This window comes from Plectropomus leopardus, chromosome 6 (assembly GCF_008729295.1).
Source record: "Plectropomus leopardus isolate mb chromosome 6, YSFRI_Pleo_2.0, whole genome shotgun sequence".
NCBI lineage: Eukaryota > Metazoa > Chordata > Actinopteri > Perciformes > Serranidae > Plectropomus > Plectropomus leopardus.
The window spans coordinates 26,430,376-26,456,873 of record NC_056468.1 but is presented as its reverse complement, the minus strand read 5'-3'; the positions used below and the strand labels follow the sequence as shown (position 1 = coordinate 26,456,873).

The following is a 26,498-nucleotide window of genomic DNA, read 5'->3' as shown; positions in this document are numbered from 1 at the left end:
TCATCTTTTTTGAGATAACTTTTTTTTTTATTAAATAACAATCATTGTACGAAAAAAAAACTACATTATCCAAGTAGTGGCTCGGTTCTTAACATCTCAAAGATCATTATTTTGTAAAAGACACAATACAAAAGCAGGCAAGTCTTAAGAGTCACTAAAAATATAACATGCACACTCTCAGAGTCTCACACACACACACACACACACACACACACACACACACACACACACACACACACACACACACACACACTCCGGATGAAACTTTGTACGGCGAGGTTTTCCACAGCGGTGTCAGAGATATTGAACGGACGGGCAGACAGAAGCAAAGCGCTGTACATGTGGAGGCTAACTGTGCTACTTTAAAATGATCATTCATACATCTACAGCGTTCTTCCGACAAAGATGATGGACATTATTCACAGTCTTGTGGGATCCACGCGGGTCGCTCTTGGTTGGATGTAAAAAAAAAAAAAAAAGTCCATCCGTGAATATTCTCTCATGTTTGCAGTCAGTCCAAATGTCCATCTGGGAATCTTCTTATGAAGGATTATGTTGAAAACTGTTCATCTGTCAAATATTTAACTTTAGAATCTCAACAGGACATCCTCTCGTCATCTAACATAAGGCAGGAAAGCAAATGAGGACAATACACCCAAAAGAAAACCTAAAAGTAATGTTTCAGGAGTCTTTTCTTTTTAAGGAACAGTTTTGGGAAAGAATCTTCTTGGATTTCTTGCAGTTTTATAAAAAGGTTGGCAGCACTCTCCGTGAAGCTACAACAACCAGCCGGTTAGCTGAGCTCAATTCAAAGGCAAGAACAGGAAACAGCTTCCCTGACTGTTTCCAAAGGTAACAAAATCTGCCTACAGATATTTTTAAAGCTTATTAATTACATTATTGATTGTTTGTTTAGTCTGACAAAAATCAAAGTGTAATAATGACAAATTGCTAGCGCCGCGACGCACCAAGCTCATAGTTGGACATTAGTCAGTGTAAGATGTGAGCATCTGCTGCCCTGATTTTTGCAGTGTGTCCTGCACTGTTGTCACTAGTTCGCCCTTAACAGCTTTCTTTCGGCCAACACTGCGTGCCGCGTGGCAGCAAAGCCTGTCAGCGAGTAAATGCCTCTGACTCAGCCAAGAGGGATCAGAGAGATCAAAACAATCGAGTCATTTAAGATTTTGTTTTAGCCATCGAGCATTTAAGCAGAATGAGTTTGTTTGTGCTATTGTTTACTAACGCGCAGTAAATATAATTGTTCTTTCAACATATGGCTGTGTCTTTAACGTGCTAACTTGTCTTGAATCTGTCCCGTCAGTCTTCTTGTCTTTCATGTCGGTAATGATGAACACAGACGACCGCGGCCTGCTGACGTGAGTTATTTCCACTCACACAGAGCAGAACATATGTGCTAGTCGGCTGTTGGCTGTAGTCTTTGCGTCGTGTTTAAGTGCAACTTTTTAGCCGAAGAGGCAAGACAAAAGCCGGCCTTTGTTACTGCTAGATCTGATGTCTGTTTGGTGTCTCTGAGCTTTTACAGGGGCTATGTGCTCAAATATGTCCCGACCAAGAAAAAAAAATCATCATTTCAACTCCTTTAAAACCATGACTTATAATATTGACGTTGTTTGTTGTACAAATTAAAACAAATTTGATATCACATAGTTCAAAGTGAGCAGTAGAGGTGCAGCTTGTTACCTTCGGACACAGCCGAGCTCGCTGTTTTCTTTGTCTCTGTTTAACTCAACAGCCGTCGACTGAAAATTATACAAACATCTGACTCTGCTAAAAAAGTTTCCCACAACATCAAACTAGTCCTTTAACTTCAATCATAAAATGTCTTGAACATTCAGTTTGAACGCCTGCTGCAAAACAACAGACAGCTGTCTCCACCGGACCACCAACAGACCGATGGTCACAGCATAAACAGATTATCTGTTCACACCACCGTCAATAATCCCGCAGTGAACTTCTGAGATAAAATAAAAATGGTCAATTATTTTCCTTCAAATTAGAATTTAAGAAATTCTTAAACATTGAGGATCAAAGGCACGCAGCTTTTGGGGGAATGACTGTTTTCTCGGGGGTTTGGTCGGTTTCACACCAACAGAAACTCTGTGGTCTGATGTACTTTCTAGGTGAATTTTCAAAATTGTTCTACAGAAAATCATATGATCAAAGTTTGTGTCTTTGTGCTTGGAGAAACCTTTCAGCAGGCACTTTATTAAGACCATATTCTTTGATGTTTGTGCTTTAAATCGATTTTGGGTATCAGCTTGTAATCTGACGGGTAAACACAAGACAGGACGTCTCATTTTAGGCTCATTCTGCAAAACACTACACTGCAAAAATGTTAAAACTACTCATGAGTAGAGGAATGTCTTTCAGTATGGACTGTTTGTGATGGTGAAGACAAAAAGTGATTGTGTCTGAAGACTATTGCTGAATGTTTCCACTTCACATGCACACAACATCGCATGTTTTAAGTTTGGTCTGTAGGTTGATTGATTGGATGATTTGACTAAAGACTCCATGCAGAGGCAGGGATTCAGGCGGAGCAGGATAATCGCTGAAACACGTACATTAGGGTGCTGTCAGCTGATTCGCGGTCGCTCTCTCGGTCACAGCAGGGCGGGCGATGTGGTGCTTTTGACATTTGATGAGCGGATCACATACACGTCGCTCCTTCTGGAAGACATCTGAGCTGCTTCTCTATTACACACCGCAGGTACGTATACCTGCCAGAACAAGCAGACAAATACAGAGAAAGACCGAATGTGTGTGAGAAGATACATTTGTTATTGATTGCACTCAGCTGATGAGCTTTTTGACGACTGTGGCCATTATAGGCCAAAAAACAGAAGAAAGACAAAAGAAGTTGGTTTAGGGTTTCCACACATTTCATGATCGATGAACTTTTCAAACTTTTACATAATATTTGACTTAGTTTCAATGACTTTATGTAAGTATTTTAAAATAGGGCTGTGTTTTAGCCATACGTCTTTAAACAGGCATAAGCTGAGGTAAACTGTCCTGCCACCAACTAGCTGCACAGCCAATAGATCAGACCAGCGCATATTAATATTTCACAAAACGCCAAGGCCACGCCCCTTTATTTGGGATATAAAACCAAAGCTCATATAGATGTCATCCAGTTTGAAATGTGAATTATGTAAACATGAATTAGGAATACAAGGAATATATTTCATGTAACCTCAGACATGTTTTAAACTTTAAACTGTTTTTAAATAGCCAAAACAATGTATATGCAAAGATTTTTTAAACCTAAAAACAAAAAGTGTTTTTATAGTTTCATAACTTATTGAGGCATTTCATGACTGTGAGATGTCTGTCGATTATATTCAGTACTTTTTTGTACCTTTTCCTGAGTTTCTGCACCTCTCTGTCCTCCTCCTCCTTCAGTTTGGTGATGAAACTCTGCAGGACGGGCATTTCGAACTTGATATACTGCGCCACCTGGTGGAAGGGAGGAGAAATACAACGAAAAAGCACAAATAAGAGAGATAATCGTAGCAGGAATGGATACGGGATACACATGGGAGAGGATTTTTTGGCTAAATGCTGTCACAATAAATGAGTATGACATGTTCATATCTCTGTATCTCTGTGTCAAATCATTTGTCCACTTTAAAGAAGTTATAATGAATATGGTGATTTACATCATATGTGACTTCTTCTCCCAGATCTTCCTCCATGAGGAAAACCTTGCAGACCTGCTCACATGGGCCCTGCATCACTCTCAGCAGCAGAGGATAGTCACTTCGCTTCAGTTTCACTCGCTCTGAAACATCAGAACATCAGCAAAGGTGTCAGTTAACGAACGAGATAACAAATAATAGATTCAGTACAAATGCCTCTGTGATTAAGAATTACTTCTCTTGATAAACAAGAAAGAAACTGAATAATTCAAACTCACCTCCGCTTGCATGGACAAGGTAGAGCGCAAAATCATCCGGGCTGTTTTCAATTTTAAACTTGTTGAGGAGAACACGGAGCACCTGAGGTGTCGTCATGCAGCTGTTGATCCGAACATTAGTCACTGAGCCCAAGGCAGGAGTAAACACTGCTGTCTGAGGAAAAAAAACATCAAAACATTCATTTAGTTTCCTCTGTACCTTTTTTATAATGGTGTGTGCGTATTTGCGTACAGATTTGCAGCCAGAATCACTAACAAATCCAGCAAAAGTAAAACATTAAGTGCACATAATTTTTTTATCAATTTTTCAGACTTTCTAGGGAGCCATTTGCATCACCTTATGGTTGTAAAAGTGTCCGTTGATGGAGAAGCGATTGCGTCGAATCTTCCTCTGGTCGCTTGGCGACCGTCGCTGACCCCGTCTTAAGACGCCGGCGTCGCTCTTTGTCCTGAGGAGCTGAGCAGAGCTGTCCTCTGTCCGATCAACAATCATGATTATCAGTTATTTTTCAGGGTTTTTAACATGAAAAGACACGTTTTATTATTTAATGAAGCAGTGGCAGAAGAACTCAAATCTTTTACTCCAATAAAAGTATTACCACAGGTGACAGTAAACGTCACCTGTACACAACTGGAAATAAAAAAAGTATTTCTGTATACATTACCATTGTCATATGCACCCTCTTTTAAAGCCTGAAAAACCTCTAAACAACTCTATTAAAACTAAAAATAAAGCTTTAATTCCCTCCTCATGCAAAGTTGCCATGCTGGAGATGAGAGGTTTCCACCAGCAGTGATGGAGGGTTTATATAAAGCTGCTGAGGGTTAATTAGAGATTTGGTCCATGGAGTTTTTTTTAAAGCTAAGTTCGTTTGATCTTAAAGACCTAATGCAATGTTTCTTTTTTTGTCTCTAGAACTGATGAGTCAACACAAATAAAAAAAAGAGAAAAGTATTATTTAATAATTTTGTTGTTTTGGGAAGGTTAATGTATACTGTTGCTCACTGGATCCTGATGACTGATATTCACTATATTACCAGTAAAACCACTCACCTTCTGTCTGTTCCTCCTTCACACCGTTGTTCTCTGGTTTGCTGTCGGGCGGCGTCACTTCCACTGTGGGCGGGCTCTGTGCTGTCGTCTGTTGACCATCTGTGCTGTTTGGGGAACTTCAAAAAACAAAAAAACAAGAGAGTACAACACAGAAAAAAACTGTTAGGATACAAACTATTTTTTATTTTACATATAATTACATTGAATATAGATAAAAACATTTAACATTTAAGTTAGGGGAGTTAGAGTACAGAATAGTGCAGTAAGTCAGAATGTAAACACTGTAAGACTTTAACTTTGGAGTAACAACATCACCACAGCAAACACTGATACAAAGTTGGTTGTTATTATTAGATTTCCTGCCAAGCAGCAGCATTTCATTAACCACTAATAAACCACACACTGTGCGCACGTCACATCCCATCTGATTAGTTTCAGCTTGTGATAGCTGTTCCTCTTTGTTGGTGTAGTTTGTGTTGTGTAACAGTATTTCCTTTCGTATTTAAAGTAACTTTGCTATATTTTTGGACTGATATACCGGCAGTGTGTGTGTGGAGTATTTGGCCTTGTCTGATAAGTTGTCTGTATGTAACTTTATAAAACTTGCATTATCAGAACCAGAACCTAAAACCAGATCTCGTATGTTGCTGCTGACTGGCATCCTCCCACCTAAAAAGCAACTTTACAGCAGCTGTGGTGTTAAAGTTGATGTTGTTACTAAAAGTAAAAGGGCTTAAGTTATTTTGTCTATTTTCTGTAAATCAGGCTCTGTCTACATGTATACAGATATTTCTGTTGCTTTAATTGCTTTCTACTACGTTTTGGCTTCTTCTCCACATGCAAATGATATTTAAATGCTTCTTAACAGCATGTTCACACTGGATGCAGAAGTGCAGCAAAGCACAGTGGTTTTCCACAAAGCGCTGCACGCTTCTTTTTGGCACCTGTGTTAAGAGATGAAACTGTTCACACTGGACACACCGCAGCTCCAAGCTCCACTGCAGGCTCACGATTATCTACAGTAGATGTCTGTTGGCACGTTGAAGTACCGACACGGAAGCTAACACACTTCCACATATTTGTCAGTTGTATCTAAACAGAGACGAGTGGACACAAACAGACAGACGAGCACACACAGGCACCTGCTGATGGCCGGCTACACGATTAACGTGCCCAGTGTGAACTCAGCGTAGGCTGCAAATTTTTTCAAAAATCAAGTTACGTTATATCCTTGTGGATGTGCAAAGCGGAGCATTTGGAAACAATGACGTCATCTCCTCAATTCAGTTTTGTTGTCTCTGCTTGATGTAATGATTACTTTACACTTAAACAAAGTATTTCTGCAGCACTTCGCAGATAAACAGAAGCTCTGCTGCACACAGTGTTATTTGGTCCACCTCAGCGGTTGATGTTTTGTAAAACAAAGGTTGTATGGACAGAATTTTTCATAAAAACAGAGGAGAGAAATATTTGTTTGTAAAAGTATCTGTGTATGTGTAGACAGGGCTGTATTTTGTCCTTAACATCAGCTGCATGCCCGTGAGCTTTGTTATCCCTGGAACAAGAATAGCTTCTTCTGATGAATGGGATTACAGAGCTGAAAATGGGGCTTCAAGCCTATTGATACAAATTCATCTTTGGTAGCTTGGAGCAAAATCCAAAACTGTGCCAGACATGTGGGCTAGAAGGGTCCCTTTCCTCTGCCGAAAGGATTTATCAAACTGTGGAAATCAATTACTTGACTTAACTTCAGTTTTTCACCAGACAAACTAGACATAATCTATACCCCCCCCCCGCTGTGTATCACAATTTCCGGTCAGCAGAGGTGTAACTGGATCTGTGTAGACCTCTTACCCTTGACTGTCCAGATTGCAGCCTGAGTGCCAGGATGTAGAGGAGGGGGGCGGTCTGATTCGCTCGTGGTCATCCTGCATCTGAAGCCTGATTGGTCGGCGCAGACCCCAAAAGATATTGAGCAAGCCCTCGATGATCAGCTCCCCCTCTTCCTGTTAGGAGAGAGCAGCTTTGGTCAATGCACGCACACACACACGCGCACACACACATGCACACACGCATGCACGCACGCACACACGCACATGTATAAACACATACAATGGACCCTTATTACCCCTTTGGGATACAGAGTATAATGGAGAGAGTATATTAAATTACAAATGACTGACAGAAAAGGGCGACAGACAGGGGGACAGTCAGACAGACAGACAGACAGACAGACAGACAGTCAGACAGACAGACAGACAGACACAGACAGACAGGGGACAGTCAGACAGACAGACAGACAGACAGACAGACAGACAGACAGGGGGACAGGGACAGACAGTCAGACAGACAGACAGACAGACAGACAGACAGACAGACAGACAGACAGACAGACAGACAGACAGACAGACAGACAGACAGACAGACAGACAGACAGACAGACAGACAGACAGACAGACAGACAGACAGACAGGGGACAGACAGACAGACAGACAGACAGACAGACAGACAGACAGACAGACAGACAGACAGACAGACAGACAGACAGACAGACAGACAGTCAGTCAGACAGACAGACAGACAGACAGACAGACAGACAGACAGGGGACAGTCAGACAGACAGACAGACAGACAGACAGACAGACAGACAGACAGACAGACAGACAGACAGACAGTGGAGAGATTCAGCTTCTGCTAAAAAGGAAGAAAAACATTAAAATAGAAGTAAACACATACACACACTGAGCTGTAAAAACCCACCTCTCTGTGTCGGAGCTGTAGATTTTGTCCTTCATAGTAAAGGTTGTAAGTCTTCAGATGTGAGAGGACAGTTGCCCTGGAGACAGAGATGTTGAATCACTGAGTAAGAAAAGCTTTTTAAAGAAGCATACTGCTGATTTCATTTTTTTAGCCAACCACTGTTGATATACACTATGTACTGTATATTTATCATGTATACGTCACAACACATTTTTACAAAGCGTCAGAAGTGGTTGCATTGATTTCCAGCTGTCCAGCATTTGAATCTTAATTCATTCTGGCGATATCACAAACCGATATATATACTGTATTTGAACATGTACAAAACACCAACCGTAAGTTGAAGTATTTTTCTTATTGTGCACAATAAATGAATATTACGTATATTAAAAAGCATTGTATTTACGTCTCCATCTGCAGGTGGGCTGTCACAATGCATAATAATTATGCATAACATGATGTTATTTCTACTACAGGGAAAGACTTGATGAACACTAAAATTAGGTGGTTGTTGCCCAAATTAGTTGTTATAAATCAACATACTGGCAAAAATCTGATATCATGCATCCATTATCTGAACTATCTCTGCAAGTAAAGCTTTTACATACTAGATACTTAATCTATCAATAAATGTATGTGTAATTGGAAAATGGTCAGGCAAATGCAGGTGTGTGTGTGTGTGTGTGTGTGTGTGTGTGTGTGTGTGTGTGTGTGTGAGAGAGAGACAGGGAGGTGTTTAATACTTACTTCCTGATGAACTTGTTCTCTCCAATCTGAACCCCGTCCTGTATATCATCCATTCTCAGTCAGCATGAGAGGAGCTGAGGACAAAGAAGCAACATAGAGAGTTAATATTTTCATTTATCTGATTCAGTCTCATGACTCCTCATGACCAGCAGTAAGACACAACAAGCCTGGAGAGGAGGAGAGTGATCGCAGGAGGAGGAGGAGGAGGAGGAGGAGGAGGAGGAGGAGGAGGAGGAGGAGGTAAAGCTTCACACAGTACAACAACAACAGCAGATCATATCTAGTTTCCTGTCAATGTATTTCCTTCAAGAGACAGATCAACTCGTAGTTTACGGTTAAACCAACACTGGACGAAACATTCGGTGTGTGATGGAGTGAGACAGCTGCTCTCCACTCTCCCTCCTCCTCTTGCCTACAATATATCTTTTCTTTGCTGTCACCCTTTCATTCTCCCCTCATGTCTTTGTGTCTCTGCGCACATGCAGCTGTTTGAAATGGCACTCAGCCATCGGCCCGTAGAGATTTCCTTCCCCCTTTGCCGTTTGTGTGTATTTGTCTTTGTGTATCAGCAGAGGATGCAGGACAGAAGCCTCCGGAAGGAGACGAACAGGTGGAAGACACATGTGCCCCCGTGCAGCCTAATCATTTCAGCTGCTCAAACATTCATTTGTGAGTAAGCTATCATACGCATTTATCTGTCATATCTGTGTCTATACACACAGTATGTCCAGTCTTTCTGTTACAAAAATGAAAGAATTGATTTAATGGGCTCCTGTAATTACGTATTTTAGGTTGAAGTGATAAAAAAGTGATAAGGTGCTGAACTGGTTTCGTGTATTTTTATTTTTATGTTATTGTACCAATTTATTTTCTTGAAACTCCTATGTGGAAGCACATATTGCCACGATTTATAATTTGTATGTCTGTTTGCCAAACTGTGACTAGTTCTTTTTTTTCTTATTCTTTCTATTTTCTTAAAATATCAATGTATTATTCAACTTTGAATAAACATTTTGTTTAAAAAAATAGACATATATATATATATATATAAATATTTACGGAGAGACCTGAAAACCTTTTTTCCTTTTTGCTTTGTTTCCTGCTTTCACACACAAAGAGTTTTTTAAAGGTTATGTTTGCAAGTTTAGCTCCTAAACTACAAATAACTCACATTTTTGAATGTAGGCTTTGCAGTTTTAGATTTTTTACCAACACTGTATGGATAGAAATGCCATATCTGTCCATCACTTTGGTCCAGACTGAAATATCTTATAATTCATCAAATGGATTACCATGAACTCTGGTACAAACATTCATGTTGTGTGATTGTTTGCAGATAATCTTAGTGTCGAGAAGATGAATCCTAATTATTTTTCCTAAAAGGTTTCACTTACCCGGTCTAATGTCTCAACAGTTACTGGACGTATTGACACATTTTGTTGAGACATTCGGGTCAGTTTCAGTTCAGTTTTACTTTGTTAGTCACATGTAAACAGAAGGTCAACTGCATACTAAAATGAAATGGACAACAGATCTGGTCAGCACAGCAACAAAAGCACTTGGAATAAAGATTAATAGTATTAATATAACATAAAATATGAAATTCATGGTTCCTCTAATCAGTAATCCCCTGACTTTTCCTCTCGCACTTTGCCTGGGTCCAGACCTTTAAACACAGCGACTCCACTGAGGTCACTGATTCATCTGGTATCATCACATTAATAGCAGATTTTTTGGTTGAAATAAAAAATGACTACTGAGCACTGTGGGGGAACTTGATTAGTGAATCAGCACCATGAGCTGGACTGACGCCATTGTAAAGCTGTTGTAAAGCTGTTGTCAAGCTGAGCGCTGGAACCAATGAGGAGTAATAACAACAATGGCGACTGCAATAGACAAGATAGATGCTGCTATCAAGGCTGTTTTAAATCGACGTGTCTTCTAAATATCGCCCAACCGACAATCTAAAACCATTATCAGGTCAAACCTTAAATGTGTCCAATAATATCAATATCTGCTGACATACTGACATTTCCATCAGCCTCCGCTGTACTTTTAACTTCACTCCTTAAACTCCAGCAAAACAAGAAGTATTTTGGCATGGCTACGGATGAGTGTGGACTTAAAATGACTCTAGATTTAGGCAGATGCATCATCTCTGATGACTGCAAAGGGAAAATAATCCCTCTTCTGCACCGAAATCACTAAGAGCGCATGCAACATCAGATGGAGAGTCAATGTGTTAAATTTAGTCTGATATCTGACAATCTAAAACCATTATCAGGTCAAACCTTAAATGTGTCCAATAATATCAATATCTGCTGACATACTGACATTTCCATCAGCCTCCGCTGTACTTTGAGCTCAGTGCTAAGTAGCAAACAGCATGAAAGCAGGCTAAACTGAAATAGGGACCCTGCTAAAAATAACCTGCAAAACACCAGAGCTGCAACAATGAACTGATTGGGTATCAAATCTTTAATAAATCACCAACTACTTTAATAACTGATCAATTAGTTTGACTCATTTCTAAGAAAAAACAAGTCTAAATTCTCTGATACCAGCTTCTTAAATGTGATTATTTTCGGGTTTCTTTACTCCTACATGACATTAAATGGAATATATTTGGGTTGTGCATGAAACCAGGACATCATATTGGGCTTTGAGAAACACTAATAGGCATCTGGCACCATTTTCTGATATTTCATAGACAAAAAAAACTATTCAGTTAATCAAGAAAATAATCAACAGATTAATCAACAATAATTGATTAATTGACAATGGAAATAATCCTTAGTTGCAGCTAAACTAAACATAAGCATGTTAGCATCGTTGCTGTGAGCTTGTTAGTGTTGAGTGTAGAGTAGACCTTTAAGTCTTATGACTTTTACGTCTTGTTTGTGTATATTTCCTACAGTTCAAGGCTATCATTGGTTTCCTTTTAATTTCTGATGGTATTAAAATATATAAGCAAACTTTTGAAACTTGTGTAATTCAACACAGTTAACATCCACTCTGCTTTTATCTTTAAAAGTTACATTACTGCTGTTACAGCTTAAGCGCAGCTCTCATGACTCTCTTACAACACACTCAGTTCCTCTGTAACATATAAACAAAGTATTAATACTAAAAGTCAGAGAGAAACACCTGCCAAATATATGTGGTATAAATATCAGTGACAAGACTAAAAGAGATCTCACCGTGGTGAAGACTGTGTGATGTTGTTGAGTCACCAGAACGAGGGAGCTGCAGATGTGGGGAAAGAGAGCGAAGTGTTTATAAGGCAGACAGACTGTATGAATCCTCAGGTATTAGCAGATTTGTCACTCAGGTGTCGGCTTCAAACGTCTTTTCTCGTGAGTGTGACAGCAAACAGACAAGGAAGAGGTGGGGGTGTTTAAAGGAAGTGCTCCCCTTCCGTTAAATCACTTCCTCCTTTGCTCAGTCAGTGACACAGGAAACTGACACTCGCCCTGATACGTCCCGAAACTTCCTCAATTCAAGCAGCACTGATGAATTATCATGTATACGCAAACAAAGACTTCACACACAGACACACACAGACACACACACACACACACACACACACACAGACACACACACACACACAGACACACACAGACACACACACACACACACACGTGTATAGAAACTGTAAGACCAATAAAGTTTCCTCAGATCTTAACTCTCACACATCCAAACACTGTAAACAAAGACACTGAAAACCTGACGAGCGGAGTAATGTAGCAGCTTTAAACACACAGCGCTGTCAAATAACCCGACCCTGTCAATCCCTGAAATAAATGTGTTCCCTTATTGTAGACAAATTAAATATTAAACACTAATCAGCCCAGCCCACATGCCAAGGTCTATCAATATTTCAGCACCTATATTAGCTCTGTCAAGCGCTCAAAAGCTCAACTGTTCAGCCACACAATAGAAATCATTAGCCTTTAATACTGCGGTCGTGGTCAAGGGCGGCCGTACTCATAGACTCATTAGCGGGTGACGCCGGTGGACGGAGACAGACATGTGGCCGGCTGTCAAACCAAAACAGTGATGTAATTGTGTGTCAAACGACCCACGTGAACTTTAAGTCAACTAAATGAACATCCGATAACAAAATTGATCAGTGCCTGATGTCAGGAAATAAAGATCAGATCAGACAGCTGACCTTTTCAGCTGCTGCTGGAGCGTCATACCAGCTCAGGCTGGATGAATGTGTGTTTTTGATTTTATCAAAATGGGGTTTTAATGGTTTCCTTCAGCTCAAGATCTCAGTGTTTTCTCAAACCATGTGACAGAGCTGGGAGATATTTCAGTGAAACACTGATGTCTTGATATGAGATTAGAGAGTTTGTGTCTATTATAAGGGCTTGGCATTATGTACAGTATACATATTATGTCACTATTGTGATATGACACTAAATACTGTCTTAGATTTTAGATAATGTATTATTGTATGTGTTATCTTTTCCTGGTTTAAAGGCTGCATAACAGTAATGTGATGTCATTTTCTGAACTTTCCAGACTGTTCTAGCTTTACACATTTAGTCATAATATCTTCATTAAGGATAATTGTTTATCAAAAACAACATTGTGATAATATTTTGTAAAAAGCACAAATAGTTTTGTATTGTATTAAGTATTGAGGTATTTGGTCAAAAATACTGTGATATTTGATTTAATACATATCTCCCAGCCCTAAAGTCTGAAATGAGTAAAATATGATCAAGAACAATCTGATAAAAGAACAAGAAAACAAGTGTATGAATCTGACGTTTGATGCCAACACAAAGTATCGATGTCCAATACTAGAATTTTATAGGTCAAGAGTAAAGTTACTTAAAATGAAACCCCTCTTTCTCAAATACCAAAAATAAAATACCAGAAAATATTTAGATTATTCATTCAGTTACCAGTTCTATTTATTTTCTGTATTTCTCTCCAGCACCAAAGGTTACATGCTGTTGTTGTTCAGTGAAAACAAACTGAATCCTTTTGTTAATTCTGGCAGTCTGTATGACTCAAATAATGGTCTGAAATCTAAAAATAATGGAATTAGCTCAGAAAATACCATGTCTGACTTAAAGAACGCAGGCTGTTAAAATCCTCAAGTACCCAGAACGAATACTAAAGATATAACCTCAGTGTCCTCGATTAAGCTGCAATGATTGATCAATCAATCGACTAGTCAAAAGTCAACTAATATGATCATTAATTAATCGGTTTGAGTAATGTTTTAAGAAAAAGAACAAAAAAGAAATCTGATTCCAGCCTCTTGAATGTGAATGTGTTTAGGTTTCTTTACTCCTCTATGATAGTTAACTGGATCATTTTAGGTTGTGGACAAAACAAGACATTTGAGGACATCATCTTGGCCTTTGGGAGACAATGATCGACATTTTTCATCATTTCCTGCCATTTTATGGATCCAACATAACAACAAAAAAAATCAACAAGGAAAACAATCTTCACTTGCAGCCCTTGTCCTCAGTCATAGCTACAGTCCCGTCGAGTCAGAAGGTTTTTTTCTACATATCTGGAAATCATGACCACATAACTTATGTTTTTGTCAAAGGCCATGTTACAAACCTAATTTAGATGGGAAATATTAATTCAAAACATTGTTGCAGTATTGAAATTAAAATGTTTTTTTTTAAATTTCAGCTCTACCATGGCAGAAACTATATTCCTCTAAATTAAGCAAAGCATACTTAAATACTATAATTTATGTAGCTTTCATGAAGCAACAAAAACAAACTACTACCTTGATTTTTGTACACTGTGGTCAGCGTCTCCTCAAGATTACAGCCTGTGAAACTGTTTTAATTACCTTTAACCAAAACAGTTCCAAACCAGGGATTTTATTTATTTATTTAACCCTTATTTAACCAGGTTGGTCCCATGGAGATTAAGAAACTCTTTTTCAAGGGAGACCTGGCCAAGACAGTCAGCAGTACAAAACACAAAATTGCAGATGGAGAAAAAAAAGGAGACAAAGTACGATTCACAAGCACTAAAATAAGCATTAAAAGAGAACTGTCAGTCAAAAGGGATAGCTTATAACCAGAGGAGCTCGTCTCGGCGGAAATGATCTGTGTTGACATTTAAACTGCAGAAAGCCACGGTCTCTGCTTTTTGTTTTAAAGCCAACAGCAGCATATAAATGCAGCCAGACTGACCCACAGCTGACCCAGTCCTGTTTCAGATCAGGGAGCATTTCTCTGTTCAAAAGTAGACCTCATTGACTCCCTGAATCCCCCTGTGTCTCATCTCAACATCAGCCAGTCCTCCGCCTGCATCTTCTCCTCTTTCTCTGTGTCTTTATTTCTCATTCGTCTTCATCTGCTCAGTTATTTCGACCAAAGTCCAATTCTTATGATTAGGGAATTCTTTCCTCTTTACTGTCGGACTGTTTTTCCCATCCAGCTTCTCCTCCGTCTTCTTTGTGATTCCCTTGTGAAAGACTAGAAGCCATCCGCCATGCTATTAAAACTCATGACCACAACTTCCTGACTTCTCTCCCCCCTCCACTCTCTCCTTCTCTCTTTCATTGACACACATGCACGCTTGTTTTCTGCCCTCTTGCCCCGTTGCTTCTGAACCCTCCTCTTACAAAGTCTTTGGCTGAAATGGACGATGAATGTCTCCCAAAACCTCCTCCTGTCCGCTTTCAAACCCTCCAGCCTCCACATTACTACAGCGCTGCTTCACTATTGTCACCATTGTCATAGCAACACCAAAAACATCTGAGCTCCAGAAACCAGCCCACAACACCGAGCCAAAAATAGTGCGTCTGTGCGTCTCTCCTGCTTCATATCAGGCATTCTGGGGTTGTCAAAAAACATTGCAAGAGTCTAAATATGGCTGCCAGATTTTCCAGATCAAGCTGAAACTATTTGTGCCCATTTTTGACTGCAGAGCTGCAACGATTTGTCAATCCACAAAAAATCTATTTGCAACTGCTTTGATGATTGATTAATCATTACAGTTATTTTTCCAGGCCAAAAAATGCCCTGATTTCAGCTTTTTAACGTGAATACTTTCTGTTTTTTGCAGTCTTCTAAAATGGTAAAGTAAATATCTTTGGACATTTTGGTTGCACAAAGCTAAACATTTTAAAGGGACAGTTCAGCTCCAAATCCAAAATACATATTTTTCGTCTTACGTGTGCTACTCATCAGTCTAGATTGTCTTAGTGTGAGTTACAGAGTGTTGGACATGGCAGCTGTCGAGACATTACATTCGAAAAACTAAACAGTAATGTCGCTTTCCAGAAATCATGACCTACTTACTTAAGATAATCCACAGACCATGTTGTGAGTAGTTTCATGTAAGAATTATTTTCTTTTTACCTTTCCGTGAAATTTAAACATCAATGGCGTCCTCCTCGGCTGAGCTATAATGTCAGCTAGCTCAGTGAGCTAATAGCAGCTTCACACGTCCTTCGCAGTGATACGGTCGGTGAGCGTAGTTTGGTAGAAAAAAAGCTCCTAAATGAAATTGCTCACAACAAGGTCTGTGGATCTGGTTATCTTGAATAAATGGGTCAATATTTCTGGAAAGATACACAGTTTTTCAAATCATTTGTGCTTTAAGCCTTTGCAACCTGGGCAACTTGGTCTTATTTCTTTCAAAAACATGGGAAGAAGGCAATGAGCAACTAAAGAAGGAATGACCAAGAAATTAGGTAGAAATTTGTCAAAAGTACAAGAAATTGGCAACAAAACCCTCCAAAGAAACCAAAAACAAACAAGGAGATTACCTCAAAAAACCCTGCTTAAAATTATAATTATTCTGCAAAATAGTTTTAAATATATAATTATGAAAATTCCATATAATTATAGATAATTTCAAAATAATTTTGTAAATCTACTAATTTCTTGCCATTTGCAAGACATTTCTTGCCAAGGTGCTCATTGCCTTTCCAGTGTTTTTGAATAAAATTTCACCAATTTGCTCAAGGTTCAAAGGTTTAAATACTTAAATACTTATAAAGGGTTAAGCATCACAGGCTGAGTACCATCTAAGTACATTATATATAAGATACACCTCTTTGGGCAATATCTCCAACAGTCAGCAAATCACACCAAAACAATCTTGTATGATAAATAGCACTGCAGGTATTAATAAAAATGTGTTTTTTAATTTTGGGGATGAACTGATCCCCTTTATGACGCCACCATGGACTCTTTCTCTGGATATTTTATTGAAGATTGACAGTACACTCAGTTACTACTTTATCAGGTCCACCTACTTAAAACTGATGCAGCCTTTCACAACAGCCCTGCAAATAATCCTACCATTCATGTTCAGTTTATGATTTACAAAGTTAATTAAACTTTATGTTAATTTTGGAGGCTGCTGGTGATCTATATTGTTTTGATACTTTGTCCAGCTCAATTCAGGTGGACAAAATACCAGAAACCACCATACAGTTAAATCTACATCTCTGTAACAGTTACACCAAAAAACAAAACACTAGATTCATGAAAGTAGGATTTATTGCTAATGTTAAAGTGAATTACTTTTTGCTACGTGTGCTTGATGAGCTGGCAGCTGAGTGTGCATTACAAGCCAAAAACACTATTCATTTTTGGCAGTCTGTCCTAGCCAGCCTCATGTGTGCCGAGAGGAATCTTAACTATTGTTATGTAACCTGTTTTACTAACACATAGCTGCATGCACGCTCCCTGCTGAAGAGAAAATGTGATAAAAATACTGAATTTAGATCATTTTCTGCTCAAGATTTCGCGTGAACCATCACGTAAAGTGCTACGGAGCATGCCTATCACCACTGCGTGCCATTTAAATACACCACACGCCTAAAATTCAGATTTTAACCCACTTATGTGCCGCCTGTGCTCTTATAAAATTAATACCTTTGCAATTTTTGCATTAAATGTTGTCAAAACATTTTTAAGTCTTATTTTTGTACAAACAACCACGCTATCAAACTACACGACATCACCCCACAAACATCACGATCACTCAGCGACAGCGGCGCTTCTGTCTGATTCATGCCGACTTTGGGAGATCAAACCTCGGCTCACCAGACCCGGTGGACGGCAGGCTCTCCGGTTCTCCTCTTCCACCTCCTTCCTCCTCCTGTCGCTCCTCTTCTCCGCTGTAACGGCTGAACTCTCCGTTAACGGTAAACTCCTCCCCGGTCAGCTCGCTCGCTCTCCTGCCGTTGGAAACAATCACTGGGGCGCGTGCATCCAGGCGGCGGCGGCGGAGAGGAGGAGGAGAGCGCGAGGGGTCCATCTGCTGTGGCGGAGCTCGCGGCACAGCAGCGTCGGGGGGGCCGGGAGCCAATCAGAGCGCGACCCTGACGTCCCTTTGTTCGCGCTGCGTGCACGGAGATGAATGAAAACACGAAAACAATAGGAGGGCTGAGCATGCGCAGAACAGCTGTCCGCTGAGGAAACAAACAATTATCCAGGGGAAACCCAAATTTACTTTAACACCCTGAAACCTGGAAAAATTGGCTCAATTTCTTTTTAGAAACATGAAAAGAAGGCAACGAGCAATTTAAGAAGAATTGACCCAGAATTTAGCTAGAAATTTGTTAAAAAAAAAAAATAATAAAGTGCAAGAAAAGTGCCTGAAAATTAGCAACACAAAACCCCAAAGTAAACAAAAAAGGGAATTGCTACTAAATCTTATCTTTTATAAAGGTAAATTTAACGTTTTTACTTTTGTCCATTGGTTGGACAAAATAAATTGATTAAGGACATAACTTCAGGTCCAGGGGAATTGTGATGGGTGTTTTTCACTACATTATGATTTTTAAAATAATGAATCGATAATGAAAAGAATCCTTGCAGCCTTAATATATCATTAATTCGCACTTTGTGCATTGTGTTTAAGATAAGCAAAAACAATACATTTCTTATAACTATTTAGGGACCCCAGTTTTCAAGAGAGGAGCTCACAGTTTGGTAAAAAGCGGCACCTATCTCAAGGCCACAGTTAGTTAGTTGATATTGTGGGTTTGTAGTGCATATTTCCAAAGAAAATTCTGATAATCTGCATTACTAGAAACCAGCTGACAGGGGGAATTGTGTCAGTCTCTGCTTTACCTGGTGTGTAATCCATCTCTATTTGCATGATAAGGCTGTCCCAACAATCTTATAATTTTAATCCATAACTTTACAATAGTTGATATTAGGCTTCCAGCTTGGAATTTGATAGCAACATTGAAAACATGTACGGCTACTAATATTAAAATAGTGTTTTATCAGCATCTGCCTGTCTGTCGTATAAGAGTGTTACACTGTATTCTGTGAGCTGATTTGTTAAATTAGTAAAAATGTTTTTACCATGGGTACACAGGCCTGCTGTATTTTGATCACTGTGATCAAGCAGGCTGGAAACTGCTGGAAAAAGTGACATATTTTCATAGCACTCGTGGTTATAAAATAAAGTGTTGGTCAGCAGATCTTTCTCTAATGTACATCCATATTTATATTTACTTAAATCAGGTGGTCAAAGAATCTGAGCAGCTACATAACTCAGTTTTATTACCAATAAAGACAAAAGACTGCATTCATTCAGTAACATCTTATTAAATAGTTTTAGGAACAAAGAATAAAACATTTTGTTGCTACAATTAGTTTACACAATTTCTCTCCCAGAAGGTTTAGCAAACTTTACTCCATTAAATATACATTTATTTTTTTGTTGTTTTGTTTTTACATCTATTTAAAGATTCTCAACTCATTCTTTCATTTATACTGGTAATATGAGTTAACATGGACAGAAAGCAGTGTTAGAGTAAAAAAATACAATATGAAAAGGTCCTAACAAAATAAAACAAAAAGATTCCACCAAACCACAGATTCCAAATAGGATCAAAATGTATTTACTTTTTTAAATAAAAAGTACAACAAAATGGTGCGCTTTCCAGCATGATTTAAGATTAAACGTTATGATTTGTTTCTTACAAATATTTGCTTGCAAAAACATAAAAATGAAGTATAAAAAAACCCCAAAACATTGAAAAAGATAAAACACTTAATACACAAAAGTATATTCTTCAGGTAGCACCCCCTTCAAAATAACTGAAAGGGATCGATGTCTTTGTGTTTCACACCTCATGGCCACCTTCTTAGGAGCTGCTGGATAAACCCACCTGCGTGTCATTCAAGACAGAAAACCATCAAGGAGGTCTCTACTTGAAATTCAAAGTGTTTTTACTGTAACAATTGTGTGAGAAAGTGTTTATAAACCAGTCAAAAAACAGAGGAGTAAAAGCTAAAAACAAGAGGAAGCTGCCTGTAGGCACAAAGACATCCAAAGTTCAGTTTTATGTTTAGTTATGAGGCAGATTCACCAACAGGGTCTTAAAAAGGCGGCCAGCCAGTGTCGTCTCCTGCATCCAGACACGTCAACACTAAGAACTCCCGGGAGAAAAACCAGGTACACTAAACATGAGAGGACACCTGTATATTTCACTGCAGGACTGAGGGGGTTAAACAGAGAGTGTGTGGAGAGAGGTGGTGATGGGACAGTAAGTGCTGGTCGTATGAACATATGACACAGAAGACAGAGGTCACACGTTGTGCATGTGATTATTATGTGTGCATGTCCTTAAGAATTCACTAAAACAGGTGCCAAAAAGTGTCCAACCCCCAATGTTCACTCTCCTCTCTGAGAGAAGTAGCAGCAGGAGGAGGTGACTGCTTTCTGACCTCTGATCATCACCTGCTCCTGGAGCAAGGTCACGCAGCGTGGGCGCCAAAAACATCGGCCGGTGTGCCAAAAACACACCGCTATGTTTACCAACTGCCCTGTAACACTGCTTCTTATCTACAGCTGCCGATCCAGCGTTTAGATGAGGACGGTGAGGTTTTAGATTTACAGTTTCTGCACACATCAGTGGTCACCGGCTACAGTCGAGCCTCTATTAAGACTTCAGCACTCTCTTTGTTTCTCTGTGGTTCGCTCACATTAGAGAATGATAACATATTTGTTAAGATCAATATTTAAATCCAACATTTTCACAGACTACGACACCTAAGAGATTCTGTGACCTCAATTTCAGCTGTTGATGTTTAACTACTGCAAATGTTTTATTTTACTTGCATACAGTGTTTTGAAAGGTGTAATTAAAAATTAGGGGTCGACAGATCCAACGGCCAATTATCGGGGCCGACATTTGGACCTCTAGTAATATTTTGTCCCTGTGGTGTCCAGACAGGGTCACACATTTTGACAGCCGTGACTGTGATATACTAAAATCTGTGACACTTAATAAGAGAGATCAAAATCAGCGTCTCCATATGAATACTGTGGGCGGCTCTATTTTTAGAAACATCCAAATAAAGTATGTGGTAAACACTGGTCACTGCCTGTTCAGCACTACAAGCTGGCAAAAAGTAGCACCACAGTCTGTGGAAATATAAGATTTTAACTTTGCTTCTCGAGCAAAGACAGTTAACATCTGCAAAGTCACAAAAATACATTTGAAGCTGACCCACCACTGGACAACAGGTTTTAAAAGAAGAAGAAGGAAAAGGGTAGATTCTTCCACCAACATTTAAATTATGGTTGGGCATGATGTTATATACCATGGGACAGTAGAAATAACATTTCTGAGCTCTTCGGGCGGGCTATCAATGGCTTGGCTAACAGTCAAGGCTGGACTCTCGCGAGGTAACCTGGAGTCATTCAGTCTGAAAACAGTGTGCTTCATTCTGCTTTGGTTTTCAGGCTGAACAACATGTTTCCTTGAAAGGGTGTGCAACGGGATTTGAGGGACATTTTCCCTCTTTTCTTTTTACATTTTTTTAAATTTCATTTTTCAGCAATGAAAACAAGTTTCCCATATCAATAAAACCTCTGAATTTAATTTAGTTAAGCACTGCCATATTTAAAGGCAGTGCAGCTGCGTGACACAAAAGGGTGTTCGTCGTACCCCTGTTTTTATTTAGACAAAAGTCTGTTATGCTTCATCGGGGCTGAAGACAGCTCTGATTTGGTCAGACATGGAGGAGGAGAGTGATGCTGTAAGAAATGTGTAACATTGAAATAATTTTCCTGATGAACTTTTGAAAGAATCTTCATTTTGCTGTTTTGAGTCTTTTGTTTTTAACTTGAGTGTTGTTTCATGTGAGGCAGACGGTTTTTGTTTGTATAGAAGTAAGATGAAAATGATCAAATGTGACTGATGAGATGGTTATTTTAACCCATGTCTTAATTGAAGTTACAGACAGAACAATTACTATATTGTGATAAATATTGTTATCGTGACGTATAATTACACATCCAATGATGTGTAATTATACAGATATGGCTAAAATGCAAGATTTTAGCCGTATCTCCCCACGCCCAGTCTGAATTACGCGACTGAATCACAGAGTAACGTAGAGAGTGCTGAGGTCATGAATGGGGCTACCGTGCAGCTGACCATGCCATCACAGACTGAGGCCCCAAAAATGTTCACTCACAATGAGCCACTTGTCTTCAGGTCATCAAACAAAAACAACGTTCATACTCAACTATAAATGTGAATATGCACTCTAGTGACACTTCAGGGTTTCAGGACTCTGACACCCGATGTTCTTGGCACCGTTACATGTGCAAACAGTACTTGTAGGAAAAGGCCCTGATTATCAAATTAGACTAAACTATCCAGTTCCAACATGTAAAAGTGTTTTTCTCATTTTTAAAAATAACATGATATAAATGGAATGAAATAGAAGCATCTTACATCAGAAACTATCTTTAGGAGAAACTGCTCTCCACGGGTGAGTTTCTAAAAGCACCGACTCTAGTTGCGGAGTGGCGGTCCATTATCACCATCACACCGACCTTTACAGGGCATGAACACGTAAACTAATAAATATACTTTCAACATTGTGCAAGAGACACATAGACCTGCTTCAAGCAATCTTTAAACATCAACTTTCTTCTCATAAATAAATAAATAACTTTAATAAATGAGATAAAAAGTGAAGAAATTTGGGATGATTAGTCAAAGTAATTTTTTTGAATCGTGACACATGCCAATGCTTACAGAAAAGTTTTGGTATGTGGTAACAGATCAATAGAAGACGTAAAAGATCTTCAAACATTTTGGTTTAGTAAAAATCTCAGCTGGGCTAAATCTTTAGTAGTTTTCTTTCATTTTTTCTCTCATTGTGCTATGGTTTATTTACCAAGATTATAATATTGCAAACTTTTTTGTGATTTTTTGTGAATTATTCCAATTAAAAAACACCAGAGGCACACGGTGTTGTCAAATTAGAGACTTGCTCTTAAGGGTCACACCTGGGTTAATAAGTGACAGGCTGCTGGTGCTCTGAAACTCTCAGTTACTCAGCTTAATAGCCTGAAATACAAAAGACATGAACAGTAACAAACATCAGCAGGTAATTAAATAAAGAGGGATAAGAGTGGGAGGGGAACAGTGACTGAGGATGGGAGGAAGAGGAATGTTAGGGAATTAATCATTAAATAAGTGAGAACTGTTAATAACATCTGCTCCATCTCTGAGTCGATCCAAAGAACAAAAGAAACCCCTAAAACTACATTTAAAGATCCAGTGTGTACGATTTCGGGGCTTTAGTGCCATCTTGCAGTGAGAACTGCAAATTGCAACCAGCTGAAACTTCTCCTGGTTAGAATTCCTTTAGTGTTCATGGATTACATGATTTAATCTGATTTCGGAATCTTTTCTGGATTCAGGATTATTCTGATTTCTCTGGATCAAAGGTAACACAACACAACTAAAAAGTTTTGAACATTACAAACTGAAGGTTTGATCCAGATCAAATCTAAGACTGGATTACATGATTTTATTTGATTTCAGAATCCTTTTCTCCTGAGCAAGCCGTTTTCAAATTTTGATACAATCTGATAGCTAAAATTCAATCTTCTGAACAACTCAGATGTTAAGTTTTTACCGGGAGCCACATTATCGGCAGAGGTCTCCTCCTCTCCAAACAAATGGATGGTGTGATTTAAACAGGTAAAACCACTGAATACAGCAATTTCACAGAAAAATCTGTGTTTTTCCAACCCGTCACAGAGGTGCTGCAAACTGTAGAGGTCATTATGAAAATGCAAAAACAGGAATGATCTCATGAGAGTCAGTGTTTGGTTTGTCCGTGCTGGGCTACAGCAGAAACAACAAGGTGGATTTTATGGATGAGGATCCACTCCCTATTTAGTTATAAATGTCTAATTCTAAGGTAACCAAAACACAGTTCTTACTTTTAGGTGATTAAACTTGACTGAAAACATACTTATCTAATTTACCATTTTTGCCAAAACTTCCACTGAATCCTCCACACTGGACCTTTAAATACTGGATATCCAAACCACAAACTTGACTTTTTCGGACAGTTATTTAAGCGCCAATTGAATGCATGGATGGGAAAACCAAGTAAGTTTGGATAGAAGCAGGGGTGAAAAATGTATGCCCAATTCCTACATTAACACACATTACTGCTTAAAGAAGAGACACATGTGAGAGAAGATCCACACAGAGGATGACAGATCTCCTCCTGCTTTTTAGTGGTACCAACACTACCAGAATTTAAGCACACAAGGTTTGTCTGACAAGGCCACATGTCTGTTACTGTGTGCCATTAATGTGACTTTTCATCACGGCAGTGGAGGTATTATTAAAAGCTTGTTTCGTTTTGCAAGTGCCTTTGTGTGTTAGAGGTAAAATAATAAAGTTAAGGTCATCAAATAAAAATAAAACCTAATTTTGTTCCATTATAATGTATAGTTTTGGTCTTGTTAGTGACCGATGCATAATACTGACACATTAAAGAGATGTAAACCATGTTACATTGGAGGTCCTGTGAATATTAGAGCTCTACTACATTTGAAAAATGGGGGATGTGAGTTCAGTGTGAGAAGATGATGTTCTGCTAAACGGGTCTCTGAGGAGAAGAAATGGGGGCGCGAGCTGCAGAATGAAATTCTGCTTTTGAACTCGGGAGGCAGATAGTGCAAAAATAAAAAACTCACAATCACTTTGCATGGCTAAGGGCACCTGACGAACCACTTCCATCAATCTGCATGAACCCGACGTGCATTGTAGCGCTCAAGCAAGTTCTGTTGAGGCTGTTGGTGTGTGAGCATGTGTGTGTGTGCATCTTTAATGTGGTTGCATAATCAGTTTAGAGGCAAATTATTCATAATAAAATCTGCATAATCCTCATTTGACATAATCAAATCTACTGTGCTTTTAGTAGAATGTGTTTCATAAAAACTGGGCAGTTATCTAACATTCAGCTGCGATTGTTTGACGTCCATCCGTCTCCTTCTGGATTAAAGTGCAAATAAATTAATGCACAAACCCGTTATTCTCTCGCTGCATACACACACGCACACACACCAACTGACCTCCGCATGGTGACATCTTTTATAGCATGCTGTGACTTGCTATAGCATGCTTAAAATAGCATAGTGGTAAGTGGGAGAAGACTGACACGAGCTAAAGAAAACACACACTGACGGGAGGGGGGGGGTGGGGGGTGTCATATTTTTTTCCACACAGAACCTGCAACACTTCTGTCTTCCGCTCTCCCATCCGTTTATCTTAGTGTACCATCCCTTGCTCCTCAAAATCAGCAAAATGTAAAATTTTGCAGCACCACCCCGTTGGCTATACCCGACTCTCCCCCGGTGCTGTGCCTCCCTCCCCTCCCAGTCCTCCCCCCTTCACCCCATCCCCGTGTCCCATTCTGTTGCTGCAGGCGTCCCGTAGCCTCCCCCACTGGTAGCCTTGGAAGGTGGGGCTGATGGGGAAGTACTTGAAGACGGGGTGTCTGCGGATAAAGTCCATCCCAAACGGCAGATCGTACGATCTCATCCCCTCCAGTTCTGCAGCACTGAGGCCCGCGCCACGCTTCAGCTTCCTGATGCCTCGTTCTTCGGGGGTACCTGGGGAGAAAAGGAAGACAGATTAATCACAGCTTACTTGAAATCCATACACTAGTCAGGTTCCATTAACCCTAAAATTGTGCAAATTCAAATTGGGGATATAAAATACAGCTAATGGAAACACATCACCTTCTCAAAAAAGTTTTTACGCTCGCATGAGGTGGTATTTCAGACGCTTCTAAAAAGCCATATTTTGCAAAACTGCAATGGAAACACTTTTTTTGCTTTTATAAGTCACATGATGCTTGTCAGTGGGAACTGGCTCTCTCGGGCATGATGCAGCAGGCAGAACTCTTGAAAAGTTGAGCAGATCATGCAGAAGTACTGAATCCACAATTCCTCTGTGAAAACGTAGAGTATCACCTCCCAGAAATCCCTCATACTTGGCCGCTCCCACTTCTAAGGGGCACGCCTTTCCATTATCGCTCACATAACATGCCTATGTTGCCTTTGATTAGACGTAATGACGGCTAGTGCGGTGGCTGCTATAGGAATAAACCTGCTAACGTTTTGAACATCCATTGCCATGCTGCTTGGAGTGTTATTGCGAGAGGAGAAGTCACGTAACATCACTCAATGGAGATGCTGTTGTCTCGCTATTGTGTTTCATCGTCATTTTTAAAATATTGCTTAAGTTTTGTGCAAATCTGTAATGGATCACACATACTTAAAACAACATGAAATGATGCATTTTCCTTTACCTAACTCTCGCGCCCACTTCAGACCAAAGACATGTTAAAACTTGCAACCACTTATAATGTGCTGGTCTGCCGTGTGCTGAAAATCAGCCAGTTTACACCAATGCAACTAGATTGGACGGTTTAATGTCTTCGTAGCAACAACTCGTTACTTCTGTTGGAAAAACCCAGCTTTTCAGATACTGTACAAGTAATGACTGTAAGAGTAATTTGTCAGAATAGTGTGTGTGTGTGTGTGTGACGTGCACATACAGCCAGTGGCAGCAGCGACCCACCAACCAACACCAACAAACTGTGAGGTCAGAGACTGACAAGGGTGTCAACAGATGCAGAGACGTTACTGAAACGGGCTCTGGGGAGATGGGGGCTGTTGTCAGAGAATGCCACA

General features: G+C 39.5%; 2 protein-coding genes across 5 annotated transcripts in view; both read right to left on the bottom strand.

Moving 5' to 3' along the window:
* Window positions 1-51: 51 nt before the first annotated feature.
* Window positions 52-17,736, bottom strand: rassf2b (Ras association domain family member 2b). Of its 3 annotated transcripts, none has more exons than XM_042488429.1 (11): window positions 17,548-17,736; window positions 11,702-11,747; window positions 8,502-8,575; window positions 7,755-7,830; window positions 6,849-7,000; window positions 4,995-5,110; window positions 4,278-4,414; window positions 3,941-4,094; window positions 3,684-3,805; window positions 3,383-3,480; window positions 52-2,741 (listed from the first exon to the last, which is right to left on the bottom strand). In XM_042488429.1, exons 3-11 carry the CDS (start codon window positions 8,552-8,554, stop codon window positions 2,672-2,674), a joined length of 978 nt encoding a protein of 325 aa, XP_042344363.1. In that variant the 5' UTR covers window positions 8,555-8,575; window positions 11,702-11,747; window positions 17,548-17,736; the 3' UTR covers window positions 52-2,671. The 3 variants fall into 3 exon arrangements, with proteins under 3 accessions (XP_042344363.1, XP_042344362.1, XP_042344361.1); XM_042488428.1 differs by having other exon boundaries at window positions 17,558-17,735; XM_042488427.1 differs by lacking the exon at window positions 17,548-17,736 and having other exon boundaries at window positions 11,702-11,899.
* A 1,267-nt stretch (window positions 17,737-19,003) lies between these two features.
* The window catches only part of slc23a2 (solute carrier family 23 member 2), a 52,183-nt gene continuing 44,688 nt past the window's right edge, over window positions 19,004-26,498 (bottom strand). For both annotated transcript variants that reach the window (XM_042487448.1, XM_042487449.1), the window contains exon 15: window positions 19,004-25,412. In XM_042487448.1, coding sequence (XP_042343382.1) covers window positions 25,135-25,412 — 278 coding nt within the window. In that variant the 3' untranslated portion in view covers window positions 19,004-25,134. The remainder of the gene's footprint in view (window positions 25,413-26,498) is intronic.